Consider the following 11,977-nt stretch of genomic DNA (forward strand, 5'->3'; position numbering starts at 1 on the left):
CAAAATTAGAAAAATCCATGAGACCCTTTTCTCCAGTTAACCACCAGAAAACTGGTAGTAGAGCTGTGGCTCAAATGGTAGAGAGCTAGCCTTGAGCAAAAGAGCTCAGGGACAGCACCCAGGCTCTGAATTCAAGCTCCATGACTGACTAAAAAAAAAAAAAAAGAGACAGACAAGAAAATTATTAAGCATATTAGCAAGTTTATCTCTGTTCTAGATATAAGGAAGATGATTTTTATTCTTTTTGCCTAATTCTCAAAAATGAATATAAAAATTAATCTCTGAGTGCCATCTTGTGGCAAGTCTGACAAGTACCATGCCCAAGTACTTTGCTTCCTTCTATCTCCATGGTTCCATAGGCCCATGATAATTTCCTACATTGAGCACATTTCCTACATTTCTGAGTGGCTCGTATTGTTCTCAAGGATTTCTACTTTAAGTCTCTGAAATGCCTGTTTAAGGACAAATACAGGGTGGGTAAGGAGCAGAGGAAGTCTAGGCAATTTTTGTATGTGGTTACCAAACACAACTTGTGACCTGTTTCAAAATTTGTATGGCTGATTCTGAATCACTTTCAGAGGCTGATTTTTCTCATCCCTCAGTCCTCATACGAAGACATGAAAAATATCTACAAGGACAACTGAAGTGTACTGGTTATTGTGCCAACCGGAAACCAGTAAAGTTCCTGCAAGGCTCAGTGAAACAGAGCAGCAGCAGAGTAGAAAAATCTAGACCGTCACCTAGGATCTCATCCTTTTCAGCAGAGAATTGCTATGTAGATTTGAATCTTGAGCAGATTTTTTTTCTCCCCAAGAAGGCAGGATGTGCAGATGGGTTGGGTGGTTACAGAATCAGCAGCATACCATGTGTGTGTAGCCAGGCACACATACCGTGGCTCTGTCGCAAGGCAGGGACCTGTTGGACTAATAGCTCCTTACCTAAGAATACTTACTGCTTTTATAAAGTTACAAAGAAAGTTTCACATTTTCAATCAATGAGCCTTGTGCTTACAAGTAGTTTTATTTATTAATGTCAAATTATCACAAACTTGTGCACAATTCCAAAATAGAGTTCTTGTTGGATTCTGACCATAAAATTCATTTTTTAACTTGTTAAGATCCTGCAAAAGAAGAAAGTCTTCCTAATAGTTTAGAAAATACTAGTCACTAGTAAATTGATTTCATTGTCGAAGTAGTCGCCTAACATTTTAAAAGATAAAACATTAGCCTTTAAATGCTTAATATTAATCTTGATGTCCCAGGCTTCAGATGAAGTGACATCCTCATACTACAACCTGTCCAACAGGCTCTGGGAGTAAATTAAGTGCTGAGAATAGTGAAAGTCTAATAGTGAAAATCTAATGGAGCATAGAACACTAAGGGGAGCTGATACTAAGTCTGAGAAAAGATAATCTTCCTCTCAGAAAATGATTATTCTGAAAAGCTTATGGTCTGGGCAGAAGTGTAATAAACAGGCAACAAATAGCATGAGAAAAAGCATGCAATGTATCAATGCTCTCCTGAGAGAGGGTGTGTGCTTCTGTCTGCCCCCTACCCCCTACACAAGGCTGAATGCTTATTTTTATAAAAGGATTTCCCCAGTGTTAGAGTGGAAGCACAATGTAGAAAGTCACTGCTTTGGTCCCATATGTGCAAAGGGGAGTATTTTCAATTACATGAAACAAATGGAAACAATCAAGGTGGGATGGAGCCAAACTAGATAAGTTATGGGAAATGAGAACTATGAGGTTGAACTGGGAAAATGAATTTGACTCCTTGGTCACTTTTTCAATATCAAGAAGAACATTTTCTCCCTCCTAACCTGACTGGACTGATAATACTGGACAGCCCCCATAAGAGATAAACCAACACAGTGAGATAAATCAACAGAAAACAATAACAAATATCTTCTCATAGTCCCAACAAGTCATTTTAAGTCTTCATTTTCCTTTTTCAGAGAGAAAACCAAAAAAGGAGAATATAAACAAAGGCCAAGCCTCATCATCTACAAAAATAAAAGAGGAAAGAGGAAAATAAAAAGAATACTGATACTTCCCAGTTAAAATTCAAAACCACAAGCTGCTCTAAAATGACAGCCCTGCTCCATCAGAAGTACCCTGGGATTTGTGTAGGTTAGAACTTTTGTGTGTTACCCAGGCTTTGATCACTGATGATGTGTTAAAACAGGAAGAGATGACTTTTCCACCTTGACTCCACCTTCCCTGACCTAGGCAGAAAGCCAAAATCACGACAGCTTGATGGGAAGATCCTCTCCATATTTACGGAGCAGCTTCTGATGGTTGTGGTCCACTGACCACTGCTGGGGGAGATGCTTGGGCTGCATGGAGTCCAGGAAATGCTGTCGCCAGCGGCTCTCCAATTGCATGAGGGAGCGCAGCCCACCCTGGCTGTGCCTCTGCACCACCTTCAGCCCATGAGGAACATAATTTTCATTGGAAATCCTGCCAAGACACAAAGTGCAAAGGGTCTGAGGGAGATAAATACACAGAGTCTCACAGACAGCTTCAAATACTACAGGCCACACAGAAATGGGAAGTGATGGGCTGGTAACTTTGAGGGTCTCATAACATCTTTCTTTTCTCTCTCCTTCTCCCTCACTCTAGTTTAGACATATGGTTCACAAGCCAGCAGAAGGGGGGAGGGCGCAATGAGTTCTGCTTATAGAAAGGCTGTGCCTAATGCTCAGCCCCAGTAGCGATGCCCTACTGTCTGGCAGATGGTGGGTGAAGAATGTTGGTCATGTTGTTGTTGTTGTTGGTGGTCATGGGGCTTGAACGCTGGGCCTGGACACTGTCCCTGAGCTCTTCAGCTAAAGATAGTGCTCTACCACTTAAGCCACAGCACCACTTAGGGTTTTCTGGTGGTTAGTTCGAGATAAGAGTCTCATGGGCTTTCCTGCTCGGGCTGGCTTTGCACCTCAATCCTTAGATCTCAGCCTCTTCAGTAGTAGCTAGGATTACAGGCATGAGCCTCGGGCGCCTGGCTAGAATGTTGATCTTGTACTTATCAAAAGTTATTCAGGAACCCTCAGGACAAAGCAACTCTGCTTATTCCATTCAATGGGCCAAGACCCTGGAGTGCAGGTGAGATAGGAAATGTGACTGCATTAGACAAAAATCTCACAAACCTGTGTACAGGGTTAGAAACACAGTATGATCTGTGCTCTACTTCATAAGGATCTTCAAAGGTATTGGAGTATTACTGAACTAATGATTCTTAGCTTCTGTATGGACTTCAGGACTTTCCTCTGCATAACATACACAGGTGCAATTCCACTGCACTGAACTCTCAAGCCATGAAAAAGACTGGACCAAAAGGGTCAATAACAGATAACATACTTCACACAAGACAATTCTCTATGAGAAGGAAATTTTCAAAGAGACTATTTTGTTCCACCCCTGTGGTATCATAAACTACTAGACACTGTGCTAGTAAGCAGTACGTAAGTGGCAAGTGCTTGTCCCTGGCAGGCATTGTCACAAAGTAGTAAGGGTTAATATCGCAGGGTTATTCCTTCTGTGCCCAGAACAGTAGGTTGTACCTTGTCTCCAAGCTGGCAGCCTCTTGAAGCATCTCATCTGTAATGGTGTCTGTGCTATAAAATTCTCTGAGTGCTTGTAGCAGCTCCTCCTTCCGATGTGCAGGCAGGCTCTCAGCATTGAGCAGAGCCCTGGCCCCAGAACGCACCTGCCGGCGCTCAGAATCCTCCAGCAAACGTAAGCCCTCCTCAGAACCAATGGGGGCCTGGAACTCCTTGGCCAGCTGCTGCTTCAGATGGTTGTCATAGTAGTTGGAGATAGCATGGCAGGAGGTACAGAGCAGCAGCACATCATGGGAATTGTGGTCTTTCATGTCAATGGGGAAGTGCTTCCGGTACTCATGTGGAATAACATTCTTCCTGGAAGAAGCAGTGCTTATTAGCATATGGCATGCAGCACACGTGGAGCCAGAAGGCTCCTGGGAGACAGACCTGAGCCTAAACATGACTGAAAAGCTTTGGGCACCACAATCCAAAAGAGATTCCATTAAAGTAATAGTACATATTTTTCTCTCAGCCTTAACTATGCCCTTAGACTCCTACCTATTGCTTTATTACTTGCCTGTGCTTTAGGCTCTCCTCTCCTTTAAAGTAAGTACAGACTGTCTGCTGTCAGGCTTCAATTGAGGAGGGCTGGGCATATACAGGTTAACAACAACCTTTGAAAGAAGCTGTGATTCCAGAAAGCCCCAGAAAAATGATAATACACTCTACTGGCCTTTGAAAAACAATTCTCTTAAAAAAAAAAAAAAGGCTAAGGGGCCTGAGCAAGCCAACTTTCTTCATCTGAGGAATCGCTTGTTCTGACACCATTTCCCTGCTTTACCAAGGCCTATCATTATTTTCTAGAGAGAACTAAGCTCTCAGCAAAATATTTTTGGCAGCAAGAACTATTTGTCTTGCTTTGAACGAGGAGAAAGGAGGAAAGTGAATTACTAAAGCCAAGGGCGGAAGCAGTCCTTGGACTGTGAGTCTGAGGCCATTCCAGGCAACATAATGAGACACAATCTCAAAAATAAATAAAAAAAGAAAAAGAGGGAGTAAAGGAGGAAGGGAAGGAGATAGGGAAGGAGAGAAGGAAGAAGGGAAAGGAAAGAGGGAAGAAGGAGTGAACGAGCTCGTGCCCAATAGGCAGCCTCACCTTCACTATATGAGGACCCTGATGTAAAAGAGAAGCCTCTGAGAAAGTTTGAAGCCTTAGGGAAGATTATAAGGACATCGTTTCTGAAGGAAGTGGTCTTCAGTTCTTATGAGCAGGAGAAAATCACTTTCTCAGTGGCTAATGGTTACTGAAAATAGTACTATATTCCAGTGACTAAGATCTGGTCATTGGTCATTAGGGATAGGAGCTGCTGGAGAAGCTCCTGGAGAATCTAGGACACCCTAGGGTTAAGCCTTTTAGCCACAGTGTGCAGATCCAAGCAAGGCCTTTGAGGGGCTCTGGACTTGGTTACACCGGCAACTTCCACCTAAGGCAGAAAACAAGGGCAGCCTAACACCACACTCACCGAATGTAGGAGTCTGTCTTGCCGCACACTACACAGAGGTTCTCCTTAACCATCAAGTAATAGTCTCCTGGGGATTCAGGTCTTCCTGCAGGTTCAAACTGTAGCCTGACCACAAAAGGGTCTTCACTCACCAGCTCTTAGGGAAAAGATAAGGCATCAGTGTTGGGCTGTTCTTCCACCCACCAAGAAGCATCATCTTTACTACTGTCTGTTGTGTTCTAGCACAGACTAACAGAGTGGGGCTATGACTACTCAGACCCATATACCTCAGGGTCTTTCTGCCTGCTTCCTGTCGACCCACCCTCTACCTAGTCCCACTCCCACCAGTACTCATATGCACCTAATTAGAGCTAAATTATGACAGCTGAATCTCACACCTCCAATCCCTTTGTCCAGGTACCACTGAGCTTTTCTTCTATCACAAGTGCAGAGGGGCTGTCCATCAGGAGCATGAAGAAAGCAGTTATCATAAAGAGGTGATTTTCTGCAGGGAAGAGAAAGAGAAATCTCACATTGAAAATCAGATTTCTTGTGTATCTAGAATGACACTAGTTTTAAGCCAATGTTTTTCTCTAGCCAATGAGAGTTTTCTTGTGTGACTTACTCCTCTGTCAGTACTTGGGATGGAAATCTGGACCCTGTAGCAAAATGCCTTTAGGAATTGGGCACTTTAGGACTTGACTACTGCTGTTGCCTTCTCATTCTTTCTTCTGAATGACTTGAACTATTCTCAGTGCTAGAGACAGACATACCAGATTAGAAAAATCCAGGAAATAGCTGGGCGATGGTGGCTCACGCCTGTAATCCTAGCTACTCAGGAGGCTGAGACCTGAGGATCGGTTCAAAGCCAGCCCGGGCAGGAGAGACCGTGAAACTCCTATCTCCAATAAACCACCAGAAAACCGGAAGTGGCGCTGTAGCTCAAGTGGTAGAGCGCTCGCCTTGAGCTGAAGAGCTGAGGGACAGCGTCCAGAGTTCAAGCCCCACGATCGACAAAAAAAAAAAAAAAAATCCATGAAATCTTTGTCTCCAATTAGTTTACCAGAAAACTGGATGTGAAGCTGTGGCTCAAAGAGCTAGAGCATTAGCTGAAAGTGAAAAAGAGTTCAAGCCCCTCAACACTCACTCTCTCTCTCTCTTTCTCTCTCTCTCTCTCTCACACACACACACACACACACACACACACACGAAACAAGAAAAAGAAAAACCCAACAGGGTAACAAACAGCTAGGAAGCATAGAAATGAACTAGTTGATGCTGCCAATTTTTATACTTATGAACTAGGACATTAAGGAATGAGTTGGGTAGTATTTATATAGCTCTGCGGTAGACACAAGTTGGAACAGAGCAACAAAATAAACTTGTATCACTAGATTAAATAAAGCAAACTAAAACTTTTAAAGTTCAAGATAAAGTACTGAGGGCCATATGGATTTACTTCTGGCTTACAAGCAATACTTCTTTCAATTTAATTACGCACTTTCTAAAGGCACCTTGCTAAAAGGATCAAACTTCTACTCCCAAGTACTTACTAGTCAGCCTCCTATAACAAACATGTAAGTTGTACAAGAAAATCCTCATTGGCTAGAGAAAAATATTGGCTTAGAGCTGAGTAGCATTCTGAATAAAAAAGAAATCTGGCCGGGCGCTGGTGGCTCACGCCTGTAATCCTAGCTACTCAGGAGGCTGAGATCTGAGGATCGCAGTTCAAAGCCAGCCCGGGCAGGAGAGACCGTGAGACTCCTATCTCCAATAAACCACCAGAAAACCGGAAGTGGCGCTGTAGCTCAAGTGGTAGAGCGCTCACCTTGAGCTGAAGAGCTGAGGGACAGCGCCCAGGCCCAGAGTTCAAGCCCCACGACCGACAAAAAAAAAAAAAAAAGAAATCTGATTTCTTCTGAAAAACATAAGGTACTTCATGTTGTTTTCATGCTATTCTGAAGCAACCAAGGAATAATACTTATACCTCTGTTTGCAAGTGAAAAAATTACAGGTCAAGGAGCAGGTGACAAAGCTAGGCTAAGCTCTCCTCACTTCCATTTCAATTGTCAAAGAGAAAAGTTAAACTGAGAAAGAAGAAAAATAGACAAAATAAAGGAGATTTCAAATGTCCCTAAAGAGCCAGGCGATGGTGGCTCATGCCTGTAATCCTAGCTACTCAGGAGGCTGAGATCTGAGGATCATGGTTGAAAGCCAGGCCAGGCAGGAAAGTCCATGAGACTCTTATCTCCAATAAGCCATCAGAAAACCGAAAGTGGTGCTGTGGCTCAAGTAGTAAAACACTCACCTTGAGTGGAAGAGCTCAGGGAACACACAGGCCCAGAGTTCAAGCCCTTCCACCACCAACAAAACAAAACAAAACAAAACAAAAAAATCAAATGATCTTAAAGGCAAGGAGGGGCTAGGAAGGTGGCTCAGTGATAGAGTGCTTCCTTGCATGCATGAGGCCCTGGGTTTCTCAGCAGCACATAAAAAAAGCCAGAAGTGGCACTGTGGCTCAAGTGGTAGAGCACTAGCCTTGAGCTGAAGAGCTGAGGGACAGTGCCCAGGCCAAGAGTTAGGTCCCACGTCCAAAAAAAACCCCAAAACCCCAACCCAAAACCAAAAAACAGATCCTAAAGGCAAGGAAAGTAAGGATAACTCCTGAGGATCTCCACTATCCGACCCAAACTGTCTCCATGAGCCATTGTAGAGCTGGGTCCCTGACTCTTCATTATCAGAGAACAACTCAGTTACCTGGCAGAATAGCCCACTCCCAGGGGCTTTCTTTTGTGCTTCCTGGGGTCTCTCCCCTGGTGGTTTCCTGGCACCATTTCATCAGTCTTACACTTTTTATTTCTTGGCTTCTGCTGAAACTCTGTTGTTTCCCCATTAACTTCTTCTCCTAATCTGCTAAATGCTTTGCTTCGAAATGGGACGTCTACCATATTCTGGCATTTCTCCAAGACATTTTTCCAACTGATACAGTCACTGTTTCCTTCTACTGGTGAATTCTTGGAGAAAGGGTATCCAAGAAGATGGAGAAAGAGAGCCACTGAGATCTGGGCATCTCTGGCAGCATAAGTTACCTAAAAAGAAAAGTCAGAGATCAGGGGGATATGAAAGAAAAGCCAGAGATAGCAACTTCAAAAGTCAATCATAAAAATATACACAATGTTTAGGATCATAACTAAAAATACATAATAACTGAGGTACTATGTAATTCTTTAAAAATTCCTTTTTCTCCCACAGTTTTTATTATCATCAATTGTAATTGTACAAGGGGGTTTCAGTGTGACACGTCCATATATGCATACAACATACCCTGATCAGATTAGGACTGGAAGGAACACAACTAGCAAGGTACCAGTGGCTCATGCCTATAATACCTTTCAGGAAATGAAATCTGAGAAGCTTGGTTCAGAGCCAGTCTGGGCAGACAAATAGGTAAGACTCCTATCTCCAAATAACCAGAAGAAAATGAGAAGTTGAGGTATAAAAAAAAGTGCCAGCTGTAAGTGAAAAAGCTGAGCAAGCAAGTGTGCAAGGCCCTGAGTTCTAGCTCTAGTACCAGCATAAAAAAGAAAAGGAGAGGGAGGAAGAAGAGGAACATACCTGAACTTAAACTGAAATAATTTCCCCTAAGGTCAGGAACATCCACTCTCTCCACTCTTGTTTAATATGGTACTAGAATTCCTAGCCTGAGCAATAAGACAGAAGAAGTAAAAGGAATTCAAATAGGGAAAGACATCAAGTTATCCCTATTTGCAGATATACACTTTTGCCAAATAACTTCTAAAACTGATAATTTCCTTTAGAAATGTAGCAGGATACAAAAATCAATACTCAAAAATTAGTAGCTTTTCTATCTACCAACAATAAACAGGTTGAGAAAGAAATCTGGGAAATCTCGTTTACAGTAGCCTCAGAAACAATAAAATACCTACATATTAACTAAGAAACTGACAGACATCTACAGGAAAAACTGCAAAATCTTGAAAGAAATTGAAGAAGATAGCAGAAGATGGAAAGAATTTCCGTGTTCATGGATTGACAGAAATGACATTGTAAAACTGAGCATACTGTCCAAGGCAATCTACAGATTCAATGCAATACCTTATCAAAATCCCATTATCATTCCTCACAGAATTAGAACAAAAATCAATAAAAAAATTCATATGTAGGCACAAAAGATCCCAAACAGAAAAAGCAACTCTAAGTAAAAGAGCACTGCTGAAGGGACCATAACACCAAGCTCTGATCACTACAGAACCCTAACAACAGCCCAGAGAAACAAAAACAGCTTGGTATTTGAAAAAAAATGTAACCTAGGCAGAAAGCAACCCCAAAGAAAGTAACCCAAAAGACCACGCGGACTTAAGTCAAGTAGAAGAAAAAGATTTATTGCCAGCAGAGCTGACAAGGAAGGGAGAAAATGACGCCGTGGGGCTACTTGGAGGCCCCTTTTATATCGTTGGGGGCCGGAAGTGAGCGGTGCCTGCCTCACCTACTGCACAGGTGCTACCGTGGAGGGTGGAGAATAGGTCTGCGAGGTGGGCATTTCCTTACAGTATTGGCACAAAAACCCGAAGGCCAATGGAACAGAGTAGAAGAACAAAACTACACAGCTACAGCCAGCTAATATTTGACAAAGGAGCCCCAAACAACCAGTGTCTAAAACAAAAGACAGCCTCTTCCACAAATGATAAGAAAACTGGCTATCTGCACCGCATGCAGGGCGCTGGTGGCTCACGCCTGTAACCTAGCTACTCAGGAGGCTGAGATCTGAGGATCATAGTTCAAAACCAGCCAGGGCAGGAAAGTCGGTGAAGCTCTTATCTCCAGTAAACCACCAGAAAATCGGAAGTGGTGTTGTGGTAGAGCGCTAGCCTTCAACTGAAGAGCTGAGGGACAGACAGTGCCCAGGCCCAGAGTTCAAGCCCCACGACCGACAAAAAGAAAAGAAAAAGAAAACTGGTTATCCACATGCAGGGGACTAAAACTGGACCCCTATCTCTCAACTCAATACAAATATCAACTCCAAATGGATCAATGAACTCAAAATAAAATCTGAAACTTTAAACCTGCTCCAGGAAAACATAGGGAAACTCTGGAAGCTATAGTCTCAGGTAAACATTTTTTTTGTTTTTTGGTCAGTTGTGGGTGCTGTCCCTGAGCTTTTTCACTCAAGGCTAGTGCTCTACCACTTTGAAGCCACAGTACCACTTCTGGTTTTCTGATGTTTAGTTGGAGATAAGAGTCTCACAGACTTTCATGACTGGGCTGGCACTGAACTATGATCCTCAGATCTCAGTCTCCTGAGGAGCTAGGATTACAGGCATGAGCCATCAGCAGCAGGTGGCACACAAGTAAGTATTTCTGAACAGAACTACAGTTGCTCAGAGCACAGGAGCAGGAAATGGCAAGAAGGACTGTACCAAATTAAAGAGTTTTTGCAGGGCAAAATAAACAGTTGCCAGCCAGTGGCCCACATCTATAATCATAGCTACTCAGGAGGCTGAGATCTGAAGATCAAGATTAAAAGCCACCCTTGACAGGAAAATCTGTGAGACTCTTATATCCAATTAACCACCAGAAAACAGGAACCAGCGCTACAGCTGGAAGTGCTCAGGTAGAACTCCAGGCTTGAGTGAAAAACCTTAGGGACGTGCTCAGGCAAAGTTCAAGTCCCACAACCAAGTTCAAGTCCCACGACTGACCAAAAAAGAAGAAGAAGAAGAAAAGAAAAACAGTTGCCAGAACCAAGAGACAACCTACAGAGTGTAAGAAAATCTTTGTCAGCTATTCAACAGATAAAGGATTAATATTCAGAATATACAAAGAACTCAGAAAATTAAACAGCAAGAGAATAAAAAACACAATAAGTGGGAAGCAAACTAAACAGTTATTACAAGAAGAAACACAAATGTCTAACAGATAAAAGCTGTTTATATTGTTGCTTAGCTATAAATAATATCAATATAAGTTCTGGATGCTGTCCTTATAAAAAATGATTTACCTCTACTGGGAAGATGGAGTAAAGGTACTTTAAAGAATACTAAGTCATATCTTTCAGAGTTAGAAGTCAAAAGATCTAAGAAGATCAAGGATTAGAGAATAAGCCAGAAAAATGATTACTTCTCATAATGGTGTGTGTGTGTGTGTGTGTGTGTGTGCACTGCCTCTGAGCTTTTTTTGTTCAAAGCTATCATTCTACCACTCATAGCTTTTTTTTTTTTTTTTTTGGGGTTAAACAGAAATTAGTAGCTCACACCTGTAATCCTAGGTACTCAGAAGGCTGAAATCTGAGGATTGTAGTTCAAAGCCAGCCAGGGCAGAAAAGTCCGCATGAAACTTTTAACTCCAATTAACCACTTAAAAACTGGGAGTGGAGCTATGGCTCAAAGTGACAGAAGGCTAGCCTTGAGCAAAAGAGCTCAGGGACAGCACCCAGGACCCGAGTTCAAGCCCCACAATGAACAACAACAAAAAAGTCTCAAGGACTTTCCTGCTCAGGCTAGCTTTGAATTGTGATCCTCAGATGTCAGCCTCCTGATAGGCTAGGATTATAGGCATGAGCCACTGGTGTTTGGCTTATAATCTCTTTTTTTTTTTGTCAGTCGTGGGGCTTGAACTCTGGGCCTGAGTGCTGTCCCTCAGCTCTTCAGCTCAAGGCTAGTGCTCTACCACTTGAGCTACAGCACCACTTCCGGTTTTCTGGTCGTTTATTGGAGATAAGAGTTTCATGGATTTTCCTGCAGGGGCTAGCTTTAAACCTCAATCCTCAGATCTCAGCTTCCTGAGTGGCTAAGATTACAGGTGTGAGCCACCGGTGCCAGGCTTATAATAAGTTTTATAACACTATAAGGTGTTTATTTGTTTAATAGGAAGGTACCTTTTAGGTTATTTACTTATCTTTTTTTTTTTTTTTT

The 11,977-nt window shown here is 42.6% G+C and overlaps 1 protein-coding gene across 2 annotated transcripts in view; it reads right to left on the reverse strand.

Moving 5' to 3' along the window:
* Positions 1-1,007: 1,007 nt before the first annotated feature.
* Exd2 (exonuclease 3'-5' domain containing 2) overlaps positions 1,008-11,977 on the reverse strand; it is a 34,521-nt gene continuing 23,551 nt past the window's right edge. For both annotated transcript variants that reach the window (XM_013017516.1, XM_013017508.1), the window contains 5 exons: positions 7,803-8,134; positions 5,444-5,550; positions 5,067-5,202; positions 3,562-3,918; positions 1,008-2,461 (listed from right to left, as the gene is read on the reverse strand). In XM_013017516.1, coding sequence (XP_012872970.1) covers positions 2,245-2,461; positions 3,562-3,918; positions 5,067-5,202; positions 5,444-5,550; positions 7,803-8,134 — 1,149 coding nt within the window. In that variant the 3' untranslated portion in view covers positions 1,008-2,244. The remainder of the gene's footprint in view (positions 2,462-3,561; positions 3,919-5,066; positions 5,203-5,443; positions 5,551-7,802; positions 8,135-11,977) is intronic.

Source organism: Dipodomys ordii, unplaced genomic scaffold (assembly GCF_000151885.1).
Source record: "Dipodomys ordii isolate 6190 unplaced genomic scaffold, Dord_2.0 Scaffold2, whole genome shotgun sequence".
Taxonomy (NCBI): Eukaryota; Metazoa; Chordata; class Mammalia; order Rodentia; family Heteromyidae; genus Dipodomys; species Dipodomys ordii.